Source organism: Tyto alba, unplaced genomic scaffold, assembly GCF_018691265.1.
Source record: "Tyto alba isolate M040663 unplaced genomic scaffold, T.alba_DEE_v4.0 Super-Scaffold_30, whole genome shotgun sequence".
Taxonomy (NCBI): domain Eukaryota; kingdom Metazoa; phylum Chordata; class Aves; order Strigiformes; family Tytonidae; genus Tyto; species Tyto alba.
Window position 1 is genome coordinate 7,469,372 of NW_024881305.1, and position 23,796 is coordinate 7,493,167.

Genomic DNA, 23,796 nt, shown 5'->3' on the forward strand with positions numbered 1-23,796 from the left:
GCCCAGGTGATCTCAATGCATTTTTAAGTAACAGTAAATGCGCAATGTATTATTACAGAAACACTGGGCGCTTCATCTGAAGTCTCAACTCTCAGACATTTCATATGGCATCAAGCTCCATTTGAGTAGAAATGTTTTCTACAAAGATCTTTTACTGTATTGTTACTGCCTTTTATACAAGTTGTCAAAGAAATTCAAATACTATGATGTTGATCTCTGGAAAAGAAAATGCTTTTCATGCTGAAATCCAGAACCTGTGTATGCTGAATTTGTAAGCCAGCTCTTTGGAACTGCGAATGTATACAGTCTTCAGGTGACTTTGATCCTACTGGCCACTGCACAGAGGAATGCACATTCACCTGGGATTTACCCAGATGGCCCATGATCCTTTCCTAATCTTGGGGCGAAATGATTGATTCTGGCTGCAGAGGGTTCTCTGATGGAAAACATCATAGGCACATAAAACTTCTAGGGTCAGTATCTGCAACAGATCTGAAGTGTCCAACCCAAGAGGTGGGTCAGTGTTTTGACACTGCAAATGCTTCAGTGGGGATGGGAAACCACTGGCAGTCTGCTCGAATAGTACATTCACATATATAATCGCCTTCCCTGGATTCATGCCCTTGGGAATGGGTTTAAAAGACAATTATACTTCTAAAATGTTGTTCATACTTAAAGCACGGACAAAGCTTTGTCAGGTGTTTCCGTGATGATGCAGCCTTGGCATCAGGAGACGTATGCCCACTGTGCAATGAGGCTACTTCAAGGGAGGAGGAAGAGGGGTGGATGCGATGGGGTCCTCAACCATCGAGCACCTACCTGAGTAACCAGTAATATCCATAGCTTTAAGATTCCTGCATTTAATGACTGTTAAGGTGAGGCGACCTGCAGTTGGCAAATAACAAAGGGAAAACATGATCTCTCCCAGGTCCACGCTTTCCTTTAATAAAACAGAAAGTACATTATATTGGAAATGTTCAAGAACAAGCGAGGCTGCCTCCATCCTCCACCACAATGCTTCATGCAGGATTCACGCAACACTCACACTGAAACAGGTTTTTTCTATATTCCATCACTTTCAAGTGAATGAGGCTTTACTACATAGTGGCGCCTCCACTGTGTCCCAACACTTTTTGGATAAAAGTGAATATAGGTAACAGGAAAAAAAGTGTGTGTGTCCAAATGTTACAGCTTCAAATTATAGTTAAGGATAATCTTCCAGTGCCTCAGTGGAGTATGTCCTTCCTATTGCAACATTACAACTAATGCACTCCTCTTTTTCTGCCCCATTGCTTACACAGAACTGAAGTGATATCTAACACCAAATGAAGGCCATTAAGAAAACCGTATTAGTATGAAGCTTTGCTTGAATGTACAGTATATATCTTCTAGTGCCAAGCATGTGACACTAACATCCATTTCCTCAACTGGAGGAATGTAATACAAACACAGACCGAGATCACAGAAAGGTGAGACCTCAACTCGCAGCCGCGCCTGTTCTCTGGTTTTACACTGCAACAAATTCAACAAGTGACTTTCTAGTACAGCTGGTGCCATCACTTCAGTAACAGAGGTTCACAGACTTTGTTGGTACCTGACATTTCGGCAGAGAACGCAGAGGTCTCTGAGTAACACTGTGATGTTCTCTGAAGTTGAGCATGAATTACTAGGTAGTTACAGACCAGGGGGGTCATAGCTTTAAAACAGAAGAGAATCATGAAGGGCCCCATTTAGTAACAATCCAACTTTTAAGTTGTGACATGCTTACTATTGTTTGGACCACCAACCCCTCTGAGATGCCTTCAAAGAGCTAACAAAAGCAGCATGAGGCACGTATATCTATGTGTAAAAATAGTGAATAAACCAGCAGATGGCACTCAGAAACATTTGGTAGCTTCTGGATTACACAGAGGCCAATAAAATTTACTCTTTTAGTGCCTCATAAAACAATTTTTACACATGGCTCTTAGTACCTCTTATATATGCTGCCTTATCTACTACACTTCCTAAAAGCCCATTCCATCATTGCCTTACTCATGGGAAAGTAGGAAAAAAAAAAATAAACAAACCAAAAATATTGTTTAAACTAGAAAACATTATCATCTGAAGTCAGCTGAAAGATTTCCAAACACCTTCCAAAAATGGATTTTAAAAAAAAGTCTTATTTTGTATATAGAGATCCCACATCTGTAGAGCAAACAACCTGTTTATTTTTAGAAACAGAGTGTTTGATTCATTTCAATGTGACATAATGATCTGCTGAAAAGAAATTTTAGCTGTTAGTAGTAGAGTGATGGAACTAGAAAGACAAGTAAATGCATTAGGCACTTAAAGCTTTGCTAAGTGTTAGGAGAATAGATCTTGTTGATGGATGAGATTTTTGCCAAATTATTTCCTTCTCATTCTCTGGTAAGGAAAAGATTAGATATTTATTCTACTTAGATGTGCAGAATACTAATGAATGTTATATAAAAATCTTGATTCTTGACAAGACTTCACTTGACTAGCAAATACATTTAAAATCTTCTGAAGCACAGACTGTACAAAAGAAACAGTGGCAGCCAAATGTCTTCTGGACAGAACAATATATGACTAGACTTGTAAGTATCTAAATAAACGTTGTCTCAGAAGGTGCAATTTGCTGGTAAATAAGAGTGTAACACTCTCATCCACTCAGAGTTCCCACTCTGATCTCTTGCTTGCCTTAATGAACCAACAGCATCCTAAACAGCTTTCCTTCCAATGTGACAGAATGATCTCGAGTCACGGGCTCATTGTGAGTGACCAGCAGTGAAATACATGAAAACATTTACTGAGATGTTATTCCTCTACCTTTAGTACCTCTTGATGTGTCTACCAAGAGCTAAGTCTCTTGCCTCACAAAATGTTACTAAAGGTGCTTTATTAAGGTGCCAGGATCATTTTCATCACACATGAAGGAGCTCTGAGAGCCTCTGCAGCTTCCAGCTCTTGACTCATTTCAGCTGTGGCACCTTGAATGCAAGGGGTGCCCGGAGCCGGGCTGCTGTCCCGGAGGCAGAGCAGCAATGAACCCCACCACCGAGCACTCCCAAACGTCTGGCAGTTGCACCTCTGGTGTCACCCGCAGCCTGAGAGCTGAGCCCAGCCGTGGTTCCGGCTGCCGGACTCCAACGCGACCAATGCCCAGAGGACAGGGAGCTCAGCATTTTACAGAGCCTCGTTCATTTACAGTGTCTTAAAATGACCACTCAAAAGTCACGTGCCCACAATTACAATTTGCTTTTTAAAACAGGGCACTTCTCGTTACCTTTTGAGGTATCCTTCCTCTTTTCAGATCAATTGCTTTACATACAAAAAGCCTGAACTGCGTCTACCAGACTTAGCTATAGATTTTACTGACAATAGAAAATAATTTTAAATAAATATTGTGAAACAGTGATTTTTCTAATGGTTGTTCTATTCTCAAAGAAATCAGCACCTGAGTCTCACTGTGTGCCGCCTGCACTGGATGCCACGTCCGACAGCAGCTGACATCCAGACGACACACTGGCCTGGGTCTGCTCTTTCATCTGTTCTTTGGTCTGTGTTGGTTTGGGAGGGATGAAGGTAGGAAATCTTGGAGACAGATGTCAGAAGAGAACAGCCCTATATGAGATGGTGAGAGTACCCTATCATCTCATCTTCTATTCCTCTCCTTGCACTGAGAGGACTGTTCAGGGTATAAAACTAACATAAATTGTTTTTTGACCTCATTGTATTAGGGCAAGAGATTTTTCTTTGCAACCATAAATACAGAAGAATAAAACATGTCTTGAGGGTACGTTATTTTCTTGCAGATTATAGACATTGGGACATATCCAATATTCATATCAGTACCTCTTAGGAAATAATGGAAGCTCTGAATCAATAACCTTTGCAGACTCAAGACCAAAAATGTTTCACTGATTCACAAGCGGTACAATCATTAATTAAATAGTTGAGTGCTAGATATTTGAATAGTTTATATCATTGCTTAAGTGCGTTCCTATCTTCTTACCCACACAATTGATCTAATGTATTATTAGTCACCCAGAGCTTTCCTTGGGTATTATGAAAACTGTATTTACCCTTCTCACTTTTGATTAAACAGAAATGCCCTTGGGTGTGTTACAACTGGCTGAGATGTACCAATATTGGTCTGTTCCCAAAGAATGGCACAGAGAGAATGAGGGGATGGAGACAAAAGCAGCACTCGATGTTTCTGTGGGAGCTCTGCGAGGCTGCTACACAATGTGCCTTGAGCGTGGTGTTGACTCTGCTCCTCTCACACCTTCTTTGGAGGCTTTTCCCTCAACAGCCCTGAACGGTGTCTCTTAACCCATTTTTTCCCATTAAATTTGTTTAGTTAGTCAGCTAGGAAAAAAATCCACTATTTCTTGCAGAACAATCCCAGCAAAACATAGAACAGGTTAAAAACTCCACATGCTTTGTGCTTTATGTGCTTTTCCTATAGTGAGACCAAGTGTTATCCCTTCCCAGTTTCACTCCTGTCCACAGTTCTTTTCCCTCCAAACTCTTCAGGCTTACCACACCCTTTGTATGTCGGTCATATAGCAAGGAAAGGGAAACTCCACACAAATGAATTCACCCCAGGATTCAACACCACGGCACACTGCAGCCAGCCCAGCAGACCTGACAGTAAGCTGGCTCTCAGAGGCAGAGCAGATGCGAACGGGTAGATGACTCCAAGAGGCATCTGCACGTGTGATGCACCTTGCTGCTCTCCTAGCAACCCTTTGCCAGGCAAACGAATGTGCCTGGTTCCTGCTTGCCTCTTCGCCAGAGTTTTTCCTTTCATTACCATCCATTAATCATAACAGACATGGCTATTTGTGCATGGAAAGCCAAGAGCTGTAAACACCCTGCTAACTAATACCATTGACTTTCCTTGTGGTTGACCCTGTGCCTCCCTCCCACCTCGCTTGCAGGCAAGATGCTCAAAAGGCAACACGGCTGCAGCTCGTAGCACACTGCCAGCAATGCCCTGGGGCACCCGGCAGGCATCACACACATCTCAGCATCCTTAGGCAGGCATGGTAAAAGCTGTACTGCCACAGAAGTATGACAGCCGCACTACATATAGACCCTATAGCTTCAGGGCTATAACAGTCTATAGCTGAGACTGGTAGATGCGCTCTCCCAGGGCAGCTGCTCACCTGGGAGCTCCCTGCCAGAGCCAAGGCTCTGCACGCCCCCGGGCGCTGCGCTCCCGCAGCCAGTCCCAGCTGCGGCACAACAGCCCAGGAGGCCGTGCTGCACACGCCTGGCAGACCTCACAGCTCTTTTCGAAAGTTACGAGCACACTGCAATGAAAGGACAAGCACGAACAGTAGTGACCAAGGGCTACAACTGCTGAGGAACATGGTGCTGAGGACAAAGCTGCAGAGAGTTACAAGGCAAATGTCTTTTGATGCTGCTGACCACAGTGCAATTGATATTTGTACTTGACAGTTCATTCCACGATACAGAAAGTGGGAGAGCAAAAAAACTATGAGATGAGCTACAAAGGAAGTTGCAGGAGAAATTTTTACAAATCATGGGATTATGCCAGTCACTTGGAAAGATTTGACAGGGCCCGTGCTTTCAGCCACAAGGGTGAGGACATCTCATATTCCAGTTTCAGAAATAACAACATGAAGTGACAAAGATGACGGCTGACTTGGTGTCCAACTGCAAAACAGTTCAATCATTTATTTGCCCTCAGAACCAGGCAGGTCCTCCTGGGAGGACAGTGGAGGAGCAGACAGCTACTATGTACAGGTTAATGCCATTGCTTCTGCACTCAGCGATAAAATTGAGAAAGTGGCTTCTCCTGCCAGTTCCCTGCAACCCTGAAAGTGGCTGGGACATTTCCTTCTCTGACGCTTGGTTTCACTTTCAGAGGGAATTCAACAGAGCTACTAAAAAACCCACATCAGCCTCTGGAAGAGTTCCCAATAACACATCCGACAACGCTCTCGGTACAGTAAAGTACTCCAAAGGGTTGGTAGTGGCCCTCCAGAGCTAATTCTTACTGTAATCACGGGCACATGGCAGACAGCCAGAACCTGAGACCTTTCACATGTCGAAGGGATGCCAGTCAGGGAATGTACTGAACCCCACAGCTGTTTTTCAGCAAGCTCGGTATCAGTGAGACTTGCTGTGGGTGAGATAACAGCAAGTCACTAAGTAAAGGGATGAAATTCCAGCAAGCCAAAATTCTGCTAAAGCTGACAGGCTTCAGAGTGCAACAGTCTCTGCCACCCCTGTGTGTGATGGCTGTAGGTCCCCAGGGCTAATAGTACCTTCTGCAGGGAGGAAATGAACCCGCCAGCTAGCAGCTGTGCAGGACCTACCCCTCCAGGCAATCCAGCAAAAAGAGAAGCCCACGCCACCCTGCCCCAGAGCCGCTCACCACACGCTCGGTACCTGCCCTCTGCACGCACAGGTGCTGTGTGCCACGGCACAGCACCACGCCGCGGGCGCGCCCGGCGCAGGGACAGCCCTCCAGAGCAGATACTCACCGTTGTTGCGTACTGAATGTCCTTCCAGATGCAAGTCTCCCGGGAAAGGTCCGAGGCCTCAAACAGGTTCTCCAAGATAACTTCTCCTATCATGTCATGTCTGGAGAACCTGTCAAAGTCGAAGACGCTCAGGTGGAGCTTCCTGCTTGCCAGCTCCTCGTGGGGCACAGGGAAGTGGAAGGACTCATCAAAGGTGGGATTCAGAGTCTTCCTGTGGACTCGGGTCTGGAACTTGCGCTTTCTGTCGGGCAGGAGGTAGATCTTCACATAGGGATCTGAACTGCCACAGAAGTCTTTGGCTGGCAAGTCAAAAGCCCTGAGAATTCGGACAGTCAGTGTCTCATTCTCATAGTCGTACTTGAGAGTGAAGTTGATTTTCCCACAGGTTTTTGCTGCCACTTTGTTGGGGTCCTCAGAGTCAACAGATTTTTGCTTATAGAGTTCAGGCTTAATGCGACCGATGCTGGTCGGCTGCTCAGCCACAGCCGGGGGGTCCATGCCGTAGTCCATGCTGGATACATGCATTTGCCGAGGAAGGTGCCTTTTGAAGGAGATGTGCCTGCAGGAGGAAGACACGACAGCTGTATGGCTTTCCAAGGACATTTCTCTCCTTTTTCACCCCTGGACTACTAACACTAGGAAAGCAGGGAGAGCACAAGAACAAGTGCAATAGGTGCTCCTGACCCCTGTACAGAAACCACACACGTTACGGAAACGAACACTGAAGGGAACATCTCCAGTCACCAAAGGAACTGATCCAGCAAATTTCCTAATTTTCAGAGTATTTGCAGACACTTGTGTTGTTTCACCTGTTACACAAGTAACAGCCCACAGCTAAATATATGAGACCAGCAACTCCTTAACCAAGCCATAGACAACCCAGTGTGGAGACTCTTTCCCACCCTTAGTCCTTATACTTCCAAGATAGTGGCCCTAAGTGTCCCTCAGGAAAAAAAAAAAACCACCAAACTTTTAAAGTGAGAGAACCACGACCAGCTCAGAAAGTTAGGTTTTATTCTGGGTATTGCTGCTTCCAAACTTCTCCAACAGACTCTCATCAGAAACTGATAGATAATTCTTGACAGGGAGGAATACACAGCCTCATCTGGAAGCCATCTCTTGCCTTGAGCTCCCCTTCAGCACAAGGGAACTTGCATGCAAGCAAGGCTTTATCTAAGCAAACCATAAAAGCTTTCTGTGGACTCACGGCAGTATTTCAGATTATCTGGTGTTTACAAGAGGAGTATATGGAGTTATTTAACTGTACTAAGAACTTCTACAGCCAGCATATTAGATTTCAGTGATACGTGGTGCTCAGAGCTCTCACTTCTCCTTAGCAGATTCCTCAAAGGCATTTGGGCCTGGGCTAGGCTGGGCTGTGAGTCAGAGATCCCAAACTGCTGAGGGTGCTCCCCAGTGTCCCCGGGTCTGGCTGCCTGCCTGTGTTTCATTCTTCTCTTTCGCTTGAGAAAGTGGGTTTGAAACCCTCCCACATACAACCAAGTCGCACTTTGTTTGTCCTAGTCCAGACAGGCTGAGCTTTTGTTTTCTCCTCCATTGGAAAGGTGTAATAAAAGCAGAACGAGTGTGTGCATGACAGAGAGGCAATTGGCTGTCCAAAAAGTGGTGCAGTTAAATGAAAGAGTATGTGGCACAACTGCAGGTGACACCGTGTTGATCTTAACTCCAGCTTCTTCAAACAGAAGGCTGTGATCGGTGCCCTATTAATTCTGTAACACTGCAGTCAATTTTCTGAGCAATGTCTGTTTTCGCAGTTGCACATGGCTGACTAAGCGAGCAGAAGTGCTGGGGCACAGCCAGGACCCTGTGATCACCCTTTCCTGTCCCAGTTTCATGGCCTTCTGTGTCAGGGAAGAGGTACCGTATTTCTCAGTATTCTTGCTGAGCAGATGTCCCAAGGTTCCTACAGCCTTATTCTGATTTACTGAGTATGATGTTGACTTATCTGTCCCTGGCTGAGACAGAGACATGCACGAGTGCAAGCACTGAGCGCAGCTGCTTCTAAGCTTGTGCAGTGAGCGATAGGTCAATTCTGCTTATCTAATTGTTTCTGCTAGGAGCCACAACAACAAGAGAGAGCAAAAAGGCCTAATTCTGTCTGACAGCATACCATCATTGATACCTCAGCCTGCCTCTCATGTTGGAACAAAATTAAAGTGGCCAAAGCATACTGACGGCTTGACACAATGAGGTCAAGTCACAGTAATAGGGCTTGAATCTCTGATTTTTTTAAAAGGGCCCACGGTAAGCCAGTCTTAATGCAGCAATTGGTTAATGACCAATCTCTAGAAAGTAACTCAGCATGTAGGTGGGAGTGTTTTCTTTAGCCTCCTTGAAGGTACCTGAGCCTCAGGCTCCACTAAAGGCTTCTCCTGCCCCACCAGTGGCCCAAGGCACAGCATCCCGCGGAACACAGCATCCCACAGCGCGCAGCACCCCCACGGAACGCAGCATCCTGCAGCACACAGCACCCCCACGGAACGCAGCATCCACTGGAATGCAGCATCCCACGGAGCTCGGCATCCCCACGGAGCACAGCCCGTGAGCGTGGCTCCCACTCACCTGGTAGAAGACGCCGGCTCCGTCGTCTGCCTCTGGATCCGTGTGCGCCGCATGATATGGTCTTTCATGGACATCTGGACCTCTGCGGGGATGTCTGGCGATGTGTGGCTGATCTTCACAGCTGCCTCCAGGAAACTTACGGCACCCGTGTCCTTCAGCTTGTCTGCCATGTTCTCCTTGCAGCCTGCCTCGCTCTGCAGGACGGCCGGGTTAGAGCAAAGGGCCTTGTTCCTCCAGGGAACCCAGCACAGCTTCCAAAAGAGAAACAGAAAAACTGCCACCAGGGCCAGTCCACACACAATAACTATCACTGCAAGGAGGCTGACGGAGAGCTCTACAGGGGGAGAGAAGGCAACAGTGACAGGGAGAGGGGAGGAGCAAGAAAGGAGAAAAAAAAAAAATGGTGAGAAAGGCATAAGTAAAAAGAAGAAATCGTCCAAACTGACTTATATCAGGACTACTGGAGAGCCCTTAGCAGGTTCTGCAAGCAAGAGTCAAACCCAAGTGAGCATCCCCTGACAGATTCAGGACTGCTTCCTGCCCCAGACACACCTGTGGGTGTCTCCAGATGGTCAGAGTACAAGTTTTATACCATGGTGCTCAGACTGGCTATAAAATATCATCCTTGATTTGTTTTGTGGCATTGGCAAACTGCCGAGTTTGAGATCAAGAAGAATTACAGAATTGCTTGTTAGAAACAAGCTCCAGTGTTATACCAGCAGAAACAGCCTTTTTGCTTCATGCCACTGGTGTTCAGACACTATATTAAAAAAAAGTCTATCTACTGTGATCCTCAAAGCAGATTGTTGTTGTACTATCAATGCTAACATCTTGTCCAGGTGTGCCCATAGGGAATAAAAAGTAAGTATCAGTACCAAAAAAAAAAAAAAATCACAAGCTGCTGATGCAGTGAAACCAAACACAGGAGGATGGTATATGGAAAGCACAACACATCCTTCCTTATTCTGAATAGCGCAGAAGCTGTGTGTGTTCTCTGACTCTCTGAGTCACTTTTACCTCATACGCTATGTATTTCAGCATTTCAGTCTTTTTCTAGAGAGGAAAGAGCCATATCTATGGATGAAGAATCAGGAAAAAAGAAAGATATATACAGATATATATAGATACGATCTAGGCTGTGAAATGATTCACAGCACTTCAAAAAGAGAAAACATTGGCTATTTTTAGTTCCTTTCTTTCAGTGTATTAATTCCCAGATTCCCACCCAAACCAAATTCCAAGAATTCAGAATCACAAAGAGTACCAGTCCCTGAAGGTGAAGACAGGTTTTGTTTTAGAGTTAAGCCTGCGGTGTCAGAACTATGGACAACTGAGTTGCAAATTGATGTGAGTTCATGGACAATTCCTTGATTGCCTGTTGTGTTATTTGTAGTGACCAGTAAAGCCACGCTCCTTAAATTTCCTAAGCGCAAGTCAGGACAGAAAGACAAGCAAAAAAAATATCAAACACTCCAAAAGTTTATACAGAATGACCATTACCTCTCCCTTGCCTCTATTTATGTGCATGCTTGGACACCAACATTTTGCCTTGCCCCATGAAACAGACACCGGCTACTCCAGTCACTATCTGAGAGCCGAGGAGCAGGCTGGTGCCCTGCGCGCTTCTGAACTGTGCGAGCAGGCGCAGCGGGAACGGCTCTGGGTCAGCATAACAAGCTTCTTGTAAAATTCACGGGAGGGAGGCAGTACCAGGTGTGGCTGCCAGAACGCGAGTGCAGGGTGCACGGAAGGGGATCGGCAGGACACGCTGCTCTTCCCCTGCAGCTCGGGGCTGGTTCCCGGACCGGAGCGGAGCCCCCGGTCAAGGCGTGGGACGGCGGCTGTGTCCTGCTGCAGGGTGCAAAATAAGCCAAAACAAAACACAACCAACAAAACAAAACAAACAAAAAAATCCCAAACAAACAAACCAACCAACCAAACAACCAAAACCAACCACCACTGGTGAACCATAACAGCAAAGTATTCAGGAGCCCATTTCCATCATCAAACTTTGCTAACGTGCTATCTGGGAATACAACAGCTACTATAAATTTAGGATTTTCGCATCAGTTCTCATAAGTGAAATCTCAAGGAAGCATCAGACACAAGATGCAACATCTACACCAGAAAAAGACAGTTGTGCTGAACACCTGGGAAACCATCTGTTGTTTCTGATATCCCAGAGGAAATGCATTGTTATTCCAGAAAATTACCTGGCTTAGCAAACTCACTAAGAGCTTGAGGCGAAGTTTCCTGACTGCCCACAGGTTTCTTGACTCAAAAGGAAGGGCTGGAAGCTGCCAGCAGGTGCAGAGGGACAGAATAAATGCCTTCCAGAAGTTTTTGCAACTTTTCCTCTGCTTCACCAGCTTCATGTACAGGTCAGACTGCACCATTTATTTTCTTTTGTAGCTCCAGGATGGAAGTATAGATCATTGCAAGGGTGAATAAACAGGTCCCGTCTTACTCAATAATAACTAGGATTGTACAAGTCAGCAGTGGAGCTTCCTTAGAGATTTGGGTAAATGTATTCTCACCAAAGCAGAGAGCAATGAGGTACCACTTTCTTATACTTTGAGTTAAGTCTTGGAATTTTGCCCAGGAAACTCAGTGTCAAACAGTTTCATAAGAAAACTTAAGAACCTGGACTTTTTGCAAATATGTCTATGTTGTTACAAAGGAAATAGTTGCAGTGCAGAATCTATCACTGCTGGGAGTTGCTATGTGACAGAAAAGTTTCTGTTAAGATATTTCTGCCCATTCCAGAAAGTTATATAGCATGCATGACTCCTCTAGCACAGCAGACTCATTAATGGAAAACACCAGAAATAATCAGTTACCCCTTCTGGAAACCTGTTGCCAGCTTGAGAAAGATCTTAGTTCATGTCACTGCTTGCTGAGCTGGCATTCATAATGTATTTGACAGGATTCGCACATACTTTTATGCATGACCTCCTACTCTTTCCTCTGACAGCTCACATAAAACACAAGTAGAAGGGATCAGGATTTTACTGACATTTTTTAAGCATCTGCCTGGGAAGAATATTGGTTTGTCTGAAGTTGACATTGAACTCCCCAAGACTTTTTCAGGACTTATTAAACTTAAATATCAGTTGGATAGAGTTGACCTTAATTGATTTAATGAGCTTTCCCTTATGAATTTGAAAATAACAGTTACTTTCAAAAAAAAAAATCTAGTGTTCAAAATGTTATGCTTTAAATGTCCTTTAATTTACAGGAAGCTGTAAAAACAAGATAATCCTCATTTCACAGAAAATGCCCCAGTGCCGGAGGTTGCTTGACTGTTCCTGGCACAGATGGAGGTAAGGGCTGTTCACCCAAAGACTTCTCCAGGGACAGCACAGACCAAAAGGACTCCTCAGCCCAGGGGAAGGATTAGCTTGTTTACGTTATCCCACTCCGTGCGAGGTTTGGAGCCAAGGCCTCCCAAGCAGGGGGTAGAGAGGGATGTGTCTGCGTCCAGCAGCCGACGGGCTCCCGGCAGCGCGGAGCGGCACAGCGGCAGCTCAGCCTCCGCCGCCCCGAGCGCTGCCCACGGCGCCGCCAGCGGAGCTGGAGCTGCCCAGGCACTCGCGGCATCGCCCGCCGAAGGGACAGTCACCCTGTGGCTCCGAGAGACGCCCTGTCTGCCGAACAAGACGAGAACTATGTTTCTATTCTAGACTCCTCTAAAAAACTAACAGCAAGTTATTTGTGGCTTTGTTATCAGGCAAGTAGGGCCACAGAAGTGCGGGGCAGCTTCGGCCATTCCTCACCCTGGTTTCATCTAACCTGGTGCTGGTACCTCATCCGAGCCCAGCTCCCTTGAGACACACAGGAGAAATTGCCAGGTTGGAAAATGGATTCTGTTACAACTTGTAATTGAAAAGATAAAGCTTAAAAGGAGGAGGTGACAAATACAAATTAACATAGCTATTTTCCAGTCTTGCTCCCCTTGGGAGCAAGAGCTGCTTCCCAGAGGAACCCTCAGCTGGAAACTGCTTTTGGCTTCAGAGCAGCAATGACAAAGCTCTCGCATGACTAACGAGGAGGGAGGGGAGAACAATCAGCAGGGAAGACATGGACACGGCCATGAACATTTACCTGCATGAGTCGGTACACTTAGGATAAGTCACCGAGCTCTTATTTACCTAGTGGAACAGAGACAGCTCCTTCAGGGAGGGTCAGCCTCACTTATGAAGGTCTTTCTGAGGCAGAGATTGAGCACAATATGTAAAGCAAAAGAGAAATTGGGCATTTGTGACCCCCCTCTACGTTTCTGTGTGCACCCAAAATCCTCAGAGAACTGAGACTTTGCCCCAGATCCCTACAGACACAAAGCACTATTACATCCCACAGCAATGCCCCAGAAGTGACCAACAGCCACCACCAGCAGTCCTGGTCCTTCACCACAAAGCAGAGACCTTCACTGAAAGCATTTCCACACCAGGAGAACCGGGGAAAGGCTCCTCTCTCCAGGAATGAGCTTTTGCTGAGTTGTGCCACACGTTCCCCATCAGAGCAGCTGATGGAGGGAGAAACTGAGCTTTCTAAACCGGAAAGCCACTTGCTGCCAGGGCAGACACAAGCACATCCATGGGAAGGGCCATGGATCACGGTCTTTGTTCTGCTTTCCTTTAGTGAACAGGAGAAAGCAAGCCATACCTGAGAGGCTAATGACAAATGATCATTTATGACGACTTGTACAGTAGGAGGTGCTGCTAGACATCAAAATTAAGTCAATGGATATGCTGATCTCCCACCCCTGCAGCCTGGCATAAGGGAAAATAATGAATCAAAGTCTTCAGAGACAGCAGAAACAGCTTTGACCGACTTGTTACAAAACCAACCCTGTGGTTTGGTTTTCTTGCAGCAGGAGCAGCTATGTATCTGCAAAGGGACTGGGGACGAGGGCGGTGAGAAGCTGGCTGGGTGATGCTGAGGACCGTCCCTCTCCCATGGTAGAGCTCAGCGGGGCAGCACGGTGGTCCCGCAGGCATCAGGAGCTGTGGCAAGACCGGCACGACAACAGGGATGTGCAGGGACACCAAGAGTCAGAGGCGAGGGATGCAAGCTGAGAGACCAGATCGTATTCAAGCATTTAAATGCAAACAAGTTTCATGACTGTGAATATTTGGCAGAGGACTCAAGTAGTGAAATGCTCTCTGACAGAACAATCTCACTGCAGAAAAGACCTGAAGCCAACAGCAAGCAATGGGGATGCCAAAAGCACAAAGGAGATGGCCTGAAACCTATCAACTTTACCAGAAAATGAACTCATTTCTCTTTTGACTTGACTTCTTGGTTTGTGTTTTTACTGGTTTTGTAACATTTAAAAACCTTGTTATTGAATCTTACAACAAATCTCACAGAATGACTTAAAACTATAAAACTTCTGAGAAGGCCACTACTTTCTACTGCCTTTCAGATAAAAGATGAGATGGCCCAGGGCAGGACAAAGGGACAATGGAGCAATTTAAAACTGTAAAGCTAAAAGACAATTTAGGAAAGGGAGATGATTTCCCGGTTAGTCCAGCCCCCCTCCTTGCCCTGGTACCCATGTACTTAGAAAGCAGCTCATCAATGCAACTATCCATTTTGTTTCATCTTGGATGAGAACTAATTAAGAGAATATGGTGGAATTACCTTTCAGCTTTATGTCCCTGAGGACTTCATAATACCCAAACTGAGTTACGAAAGGGGACAATTAACAAAGTCCAAACAGAAAATGATTAATAATATGACAAAGTCATGATTACAACAGTCTATTAACTGCAAGACAATACTGGTCTAATTATGGCAACATTGACTTTTATTACTGTGAAGTAGCTCACACTATTGTTAGAGAGATTCATAGACAACTCTGAGCTTAATGTGAAGAGTTATATTTAATATCTTGAAGATGTAATTTAGCTTTCCTTCCACCCACTCCCCACAGAGAAAACAAAATACGTTTGATGTCTCTCTCAGCACTCTGGCGTCTATTAGTCATCCCAGCTACCTGTTGGCTTTAAACAAAGTTTGAATACAAGTGGAGCTCAAGGTGGCTGAAAAAATCGAATGCAATAGGCCGAGGCCCAGCATGGGCCAGGTCATACTGGAGGAGCTCAGCTGCAGCCACCCCCAGCCACCAGACCTGTGCCACCGACCCAGCAGTCCCAGTCCCGGAGCCCCTCGGCACCTGCAAGAGGACAGATGTATTTCTGCAGGCCCTGGGTCACCCTCACCAAGCAGCCAGGGCACTTGGGGTGACTTTCTGCTGAGGTTGGGTGCTGGCAGCACTGCTGCCACGGCACGTTTGTCATCGTGAGCAGACCCGGACAAAGCCCCTGGCCTGCTGCTGCCAAGAGCAAACAGAGCTCTTCCCTGCAAGAGGTTCCTACTGGTAAGCTTTCCAGTGGCCAATGGAAAATCTTCGCATCAGGGTGAGCTCTGGCTGGTTTGTTCCCCACTAGGTCTCTTTCAGCTGAAAAAGCAGCTCCCAGCTACTCTGAACTATGACTTGGGGCATGTAATGTTTTGCCACAGCCAGTGCCCCTGAGAGAGCAGTTACAGGCGATGGCAGAGCCCAGAGGTAGGGGGTGATGGTGATGCACCTTAACCTCGCTTGTACTGGCTGTGTGGCTGGTTTTCCAATGTAATATATTGACCATCACTCGTACCACATCAGGAGACATTTCCAGGCTTCTCTGTCCATTTTTGCTACATTTTTCTATTGCAACAGTGCTTATGAGAATATATTGTTCTATTTCTGTAGGGCTTTGTAGAGATCACACATTCAAATGATGGATTACTACAAGAGTTATTGCTAGAGGAGAAGACAGGCAGCTCTGGGGCTACAAAAGACCATGTGAAGCACCCACCAACTGCTGATCTAATTTTCTCTCAATTGAGATGCATCAGCAATGTAACTCTGATTAGCTGAGGGCTGGAAATTGGCCATGAGAAACTGTGATGAATCTCGGCCATCTGAGGCAGGGGCAGAGGGGAGCACAGGGCAACAGCAGAGGAAAAGGAAGAGGTTTGCATTAAATCCTAGCTATAGACATGTTTATTTAGCAATGCCTTTCAGCTTTGAAGCTTTACAGAAGAAAGATCAGGACTGAATGGAACAGAAACCAAATGTTAAACCAACGCAGGAGCACAGCATCCAGCAGCACCACAGCCAGAACTAAACCACGAACCAACCATGGCAGAGCAATGGATCAATCAACCCCTTTGGGAATACAGTTCAGAGCAGACCCTGCAAGGTATCATGGAGTGCAGCAGCAGGCAGAGCACTCTGCAACAGGAATTTTGAAAAGGAAATTGACTGTCTTATAAATCGTGAAATGTTGGATGAGAGGTGAGCTGCAGTGCAGCAGCATGTAGTTCTCAGTCAGCTCCTTATCCCCTCCCCAAACATGCCACAGCATGGGAATAGTAACAGAGCAAATAATAAAGATCAGAGTGTCCCTGTCACCCAACACAGCTTCAGTTCTTCTATCAGCAAGCAGCTCTATTCAACAGAGCCCACAGCTAAGCGGGCACTGGGGTCTGCAGAGAACACGGCTGCAAGAGGGAGGCATTGCAAGCCTGCTCACTAACTGCATCTGTTTGCTGGGATTATGTCCAGCACGCCAGTCCTCTGCTGATGTCTTCACTGTCACATCTTCAGGCCTACTTGTTGCCATTTTGTTGTCATTTGAAACTTCAGCAACACTTCTTGATTTACTGGTTGTGTTCTCTAGGCAGCTATGAGCTATAGGAATATGTCCTGAAATATTCTTGAGCTAGACAAGTCATTAGCAGCTGTCACTTTAAAGTCTAACTGCAGTCAATTTGCTTTTCACAAGCAGCCCAGCAGCACAGGAGCTGCAGGGGCTGCAGCTCAAACCAGATCACAGAGGTGTGGGTTGTTAGTGAGGGGAAAATATTTCATCAAGTTCTCAGCAGATGTTAAAGGAGCAGGGCAGAAAATAACTATGGGTCGAGCAGAGCTTCCATCATCCCTCAGACGTTATCTCATGCTGTGGGTGGCAATAAGGGTTGCAGAGCAGCCCCCACGTAGCAGCAAGTCAGGCAGCAAGACCTGGAGAGCACTGGGGCGATCTGTCAGCCGCAGGCCCCCAGGTTACCAGCCCGTTCTCTCAGCCCCTCCAAAGTGCTCCTACACAGGGAGCGATCTGAGCTGTCACAGCTGTACCTGCTCCTCCTCACACCCTGCACACCCCAACAGCAGCTTGGCTGCTTGTCAAGGACAGTGCCCCAGCCTTTCTGCTGAGTATGTGGGAGAGAAAAATGAAGTCAAAGAAATATTTGGTACCACAACCCATCCGGAAAGAAGCAAATCAGGGTGGTTTTGTCTACTGATAAAGTAAGAATTCACTGACTATTCCTCTCAGCTGTCCAGCACAGCAGAATGGTATGAAATACCTGCAGAGACCCAGAGAGACTCCTGCACCGTGGTGCTCCCACAATGCTGGTGCGCTTTACCGAGTTTCTCTAGGTGAAGGCCAGCAGCGGTTCCAGCTGCTTTTTGCTGTGCAGCATGCCCAAATCTTGTTTCGTTACTCTGTCAACCACAGGTAATTCCACAGATGACAGTGCAATGAAAGTGAATTGAAAACAATGGGAAAGAAGGAAGAGTTTTCAGATTGTTTTACACAAAGAGCACTTTCACACTCAATTCTTCCTACGTAGCTCAATGGCAAACTCCCCTCCCAAACCAGCAGAGGGGTGGAAATCCTCATGAGATGAACTCTGCAGATGTTCTGAGGAAACATTCACAGAGGCTCCGAAATGTCCCTTTGGAAGCTCTGCAAACTCAACCTTCCTTCTGCACGAAGCTAAAAGCAGACTTACCCTGTTCACATGCCTCCGCAGCCCTCGGACACCAAGTCTCGCACTATCAGCTCCCACCAGCTCCCTCCTGCCAGCACGGGCTCCGCAGGAGCCCAGACAGAGCCTCCTTTGCCTCTTGCACGCACCCAGCTATGTAACAGATTATAGGAAGACAGAGACATGAATGCTCAAACTGACTATGCCAAAGTTTCAGTTAGATAGAAAAAAACTTCTTAAAAATTAATTTGCTGCTACCACAGGGTTCCTGCCATGCAAGAGCTTATTGGAATGCAAACTGTAATCTTCAAAGGGAAGGATGAATCAGAAGCTATTTTGAGAGTAATTATATAAGATTATAAAATTCAAACCATCTCATTATTGCACGTTATGAAGACAAGCTGCCTCGTAAGGAGACCTTGCAGGGATCCGGTGTTTCAAGCAACTATGATCTATGGTCCAAGTGTAAACAGCAACCTCCTAACTCCCATTCAGACAAAACTTCCTTCAGTAAGCAAAGCCAGGGCTTTTTTCACCATTTATCATAATTCTTTAGGGGATGCAGCTCTATAGCTGGGAGAACAACTAGAACATGAGACATGGACAACTTCATGCAAAGTTTTGTTCCTTTAACAGTTGTGTAATTTGTTGTCCTGGAAACCAGCTATCAGCTTGATAGTGGCAGTACTTGAAAATTCCCAAATTTTATAAACTCCAGTTCACATTATAATTAAGGAGAAAACATTTAAACAATAAATTTGCACATGGAATAAAGTATTATTCCAGCAACTCCAGGCGTAGCACGAGAAGCAGCCTGTGTGTGGGTGCAGCCAGGAAGCCTGACTCAGTTTCCCCGTGCTGTGGTGGAGACGGCAGCAGCTTGCTGCTGCAAGAAGCCGGGTCCTGGGACAGCCCCTGCGCAGTCACCTGCGTTGTGCACTGCCTGCAAGAAGTAAAAGAGAGTTGCTTTTACTTTTGCTTACACATCCCGGCTACGGCCGAAGGTCCTGCCGTGTCTTGGCTCAGAGGAAGAGGCGCACGGGCGGGAGGGCTGCGAGCTGCTCGCTCCCTCGGGGAGGGCAGTGCCTGTGCTGTCCTCGTCCTCTCGGCACCCCAGAGCCCGCCCGTCCCTCCTGAGGCACCTTCACACCTGACGGCCTAAGAGTGATGATTAGACAAGTGCATTGAACGGAGAAATGGTGGGGGAAATAGAGGCTATCTTGCTACCTGACGGTTTTCAGTTCACAATTTGGTACTTTTATCACCCAGGGAATGGACGGTAAATGCACTCTGATACAGGAGAGGGAGATGCTGCAGCCCCCCAGGCTGGACTTAAAAAAGCACAAGGAAATCTGAACAAGGTAATTCAGAGGGAAGAACCAAAGGTGATTTTTCCGGTGCAGAGTCAACAGTGAGGTACTTTACACACTTGTACGTATATATAATTTAAAAAAAAAAAGAAAAAAATAAACACATACATATGAAACAGTGTAATACACCAAACAAAGGAATGCGACATAAGAGCAGACCTCAGTGGCATGGAGATTGCACTTTGCTCACTGAAATAGAATACAGGAAGATTTAATTACCAAAAAAAAAAAAAAAAAAAAAAGCAATGGAACATGAATAGCTGACGAGCAAAAAGCATGTCCACTACATACAGAAGCCTCCACCATGTCAGGTTCTGGACAGCCAAAACACAACTACGAAATACCTTGCAACCTTAACCAGAGCTCAGCGAAATCTCTGCTACGCAGTAACACAAATATGAGTGACAGAAGGATTACCACGGAAATTGCTGAATTGCCATGGCCAGGTATACTCAGTTCTTTTTTCATTTAGATTGTGGCAACCACAGTGGCGAGCAGCTTGAAGAAGTCTGACCGAGTCTGCAGGCCGGTGCGGTCCAGCGCGGGTTGGGGGGCGGAACAGCCCGCACCCCGTGTGCTGGCGCGCAGGGCTGCCCGCGGCACCCACCGCCTTCTGCTCACAGGCTTTTCCTTTCTGACCCGCGCCCGTCAGACACGCCTGCGCCCACATCCTCTCCCGGGTTTACGCATGCAAATTTATAGATGTTTATGTAAGGAGACAGGCCAAAAGTAAGAGCTCTTTCCAACCACAGGACTTTATGGCTCCAGGGGCACCTTCTACAGAGGAAAGGAAATCAGACTTTCGAGCTTAGGAAAAGACAGCCTGTTCCTTTCCCTTCGCCACCTTCCTTCAGATCGAAGGTGCTGGGGACACTGTGCAGAAGCGCTCGGGACTCTGAGCAAGGGTCGTTCGTGTCGCAGAGCCGGCGCAGCAGCAGAGCTCATGCCGGGCAGAGCTGAGCCGGCGGCCGGCACCGCAGGCAACCGCGGGCGCGTGGACACCCTCGGCGGAGACCCCCATCTCCCACCCCTGGGTCAGCTCTGCCGATGGACAGAGCACAGCCCACCCCAGCCTGGGCTCCCCAGCCGGGACCTGGAGATGAAACTCCCTTCTTCACCATCGCCGTGCCGACTGGTGACTACGGGCTCCGTACACAACACTGAGAGGCCCACATCAATATCCAGAGAAAATAACTAATACACATTGAAAAGGCCGTGCCCCGGGAGAACAGCTGGACCAGAGGAGACTGATCAAAGGCTTATGAAGATCAAATATGCTGGTATTCAGTGGTTATTGACCTGCCTCCAGATTCGGACTTTCCCTCCAGGCTGTATCAAAGGCACATTTGTTACTCAAACTTTTGCTGGCATGTGCAGTCAGAAGGAGAACTTTGAGCTGTCAGCAATGCAGCATTTCTGTTATCAAAGGTGACAAAAAAAAAAAAAAAAAAAAGAATTGTTCCAAACTGAAGGAAACATTCCCCAGTGATTTACATTGCCTTGTGTCTTAATCGGCTGTTCTCTAGAGATAAATGAGAGAGTAAAGAGTTGTCACTGCTTTATGCCTAACTGATGACAATCTAATGAACTATTATAAGCCACACTGCATATAATTATAGTACATATCTGTGTGCAAATCCCATGATATTTTATCACAGTATGCTGTAAGAACATCTATAAATGACTCGGCAGCGCTGAACACACATGGTGTCCCTGGGCTGAGGTTGAATAACTGACACTGAGCATTGTCTTCCTCCCATGACGTGACCCCGTACATACAGGACCTGAAGTGAGCACTGAAGATGTTCCAGGAAAGCCTTGCTGAGGCTGTGCAACAAGGGGGTGAAGTCTCAGCAATGCTTTCCCGGAAAATCTTCAGTTCAGGCTCTATCCAGACCCACCAGAGCTGAGCAGAGCTGGACAGAGAAAAAACCACCATAATACGGACACCTCTGAGATGTAGAAATACAACTGCATTTCAAGATGCAGTGCAAGCAAAACAAGCAAAAGCTTTTCACTGTCATTCTGTCTCCTTTAAGTAACCAAAGACCCTGGACCTTAAAATTTCCCTTCAAAAGTTTGATCAAAGTTGTGACTGTTGTGAGACACCAGCATGGCCAGGGTCAACAGTGCTTCAGCACGCAGGCTCACCGTACCAGAGCTGCCATCTCTCTGCCCTTCACTTTCTACAGTGAGGTTCAGCTTTGGGGCAATGCTTCCCGGCAGGTCTCTCTTTAACTTCATTTTTATTAATAAATAAATAAACAAACAGACAAATAATAAACAAATAAGTATCAGGCTGCCCTGAAAGATCTCAGGATAAAGCTTGACTGTGAGCAGAGTCAGGCTCTCTTCCCATCCCAGCCTGCAGCCCCGGAGGGTGAACCCTGCCGTGAGAGCTGATCCTCATCCCAGCCCTGGGCACCGGGCAGTGTCCAACCCTGAGACCCAGGGTCGCTCAGGAGGACACGGCCTGAGAACCTGAAAAAGAAGAGCTTGGCCAGGGGAGGGCAGAAGGCCCCAGGAGTCTGGCAAGGCAGCCCAGACAGCTTCCCCGAGGCTTTCCTTCATCTGAGTGCCCCCAGCCCAGGGACACGGAGCCCCTCCAGCACAACGGGGCTCCTGGACTACATGAAAGTGTGCTGGAAGAGCTTTATTGCCTGCACCTGTCCCACAGGAAACCCAGAACAAGAGATGCAGGATTCATCCAGAACTCCCCTGGCTCCAGATGCTGCAAAGACTGGATGATACACAGACCCATGTTCTCATGAGGTCAGGTTGCCAATTAAAGCCATCTAGACCCCATATGACCACGTAAACCCATGTCATGCCCTCCTGCTCTTTCCTTCAACTTGTCATGCTGATAATACCTGGCACACAAGAGGCAGCCTGATCTGCATGGCAAAGCAGCACCCACTTGTTTGGAGCAGCCTCTGTGCAGGATGGATCCCTGAGCCACCCGCCTGCGCGGGACTGGCTGCTCCGTACGGAGACCCTGCGCTGAAATGCAGCAGTTCTGAAAAGAGCATTTCTTTGTTCAAGCTCTGCTGAATGGTCAGGGAACTTCCTCCCTGAATGGCTCTGCTCCTGTCATCAGCTGCTGCTGCTGCTGCTTCCATTAGCTTGTAACAAAGACAGAGATCTTTAACCGCTACCATGTACTACACAGCAGTCACGCAGGCAGGCTGGACTGCCTGATCCTACACATTTATTAAATGGATCCTGAGATTCCTCGTTCCTTTTTCCAACGACTCATATCACTCCATGCCTTGCAGCTCAGAACCCTTTTAGCATGAACATTTTGACCGGAGATCAGATTCAGAACTGAGCGCAAATAACTCTGAGCAAATGCTCACAGACGTCCAAGAGATGAAGTACTGCATATGGAAACAATGAATTTAAGGAGGTGCTCGCTGTACTCACCTGGCACTGTTGTTACAAGAGCACATGCATTTCTTTGCAGGTTACAAACACACGTAGAAAATCAGAGTAATACTTACATTACCAGAAACACGGGTGTGCTAGAATTTCTGGGCAATTTTTATTCCATGGAACCAAATACTTCAGGACAGGATGTCTTAATGATGGTTCTGAAAGAGATTTTATGAACTGAGCTTCTGGCATCCTGCCTTTAATCTTCACTACAGAGTTTTCTGTGATGTTGTCAAACACTAACCTGCTACAGCATAACAAACTGAACTAAATATAAAGGTGGCCTTAATTAGCATCTGCAGCTTCACTATGTACAAGACACCAGACAAGATAACTTTATTTTTTCCATAGACATGGAAAATGCACAGTTAATGTACAGTCACTCCAAATAGCCCTTCTCTGTCCCTCCAGGATGCCATTTTGTAATGTACGAGTATAATTAAAGACAATGCATGGCAGAGAGACAAACCACATCTCTCCCAAACAACTGTCAGTGTAAGTGACCGTTACGTTAGTGAGTTCACTGGATTGAAAGAACAAGGGCTGTTACAGGCAAGCTTCCTGGTTTTATAATATACAGGGAGGAAGCAGAAATATGTATTATCGTATTTGAAAAAGAAATAACAAATATCAAAGCTAGAAAAAGCTGCCTAACCAACATGAGATGGAAATCTGGGGTCCTAAGGAAGAATATGCGATTGTACCTAGAAACGTGAACAGCAAGAAGAAGAAACAGGTAAGAAAAACAAAGACAGTTGAAATTATAGTTAAATGACAAATTGTATCAGACATGAAATCCAGTTATGGTTCTGTTTTTATCTCTGAGCAATGAACGCACACATGCGAGACTGTGTGACTGTTAGTGAATACCTGGTATGTGCAGCAGGCTGTGCACATTGCACTGGTATGACTTCAGCATAGCAAAGATGTTAAGCAACAAACACCTGCAACCACAAAAATACCATCCCGCAAAACAATGGAGAAGATCAGTCAGGCTATGCCCTGGTTTGAACTAGCTGAAAGCACATGCTTGATTTCAGTGAAACGCAGGGAGAATACTCAAAGCA

The 23,796-nt window shown here is 46.4% G+C and overlaps 1 protein-coding gene across 1 annotated transcript in view; it reads right to left on the bottom strand.

Moving 5' to 3' along the window:
• The window catches only part of SYT6 (synaptotagmin 6), a 39,087-nt gene that overhangs the window by 9,291 nt on the left and 6,000 nt on the right, over positions 1-23,796 (bottom strand). The window contains exons 2-4 of the mRNA XM_032987293.2: positions 9,108-9,441; positions 6,525-7,083; positions 820-940 (exon numbers count right to left, since the gene is read on the bottom strand). Coding sequence (XP_032843184.1) covers positions 820-940; positions 6,525-7,083; positions 9,108-9,441 — 1,014 coding nt within the window. The remainder of the gene's footprint in view (positions 1-819; positions 941-6,524; positions 7,084-9,107; positions 9,442-23,796) is intronic.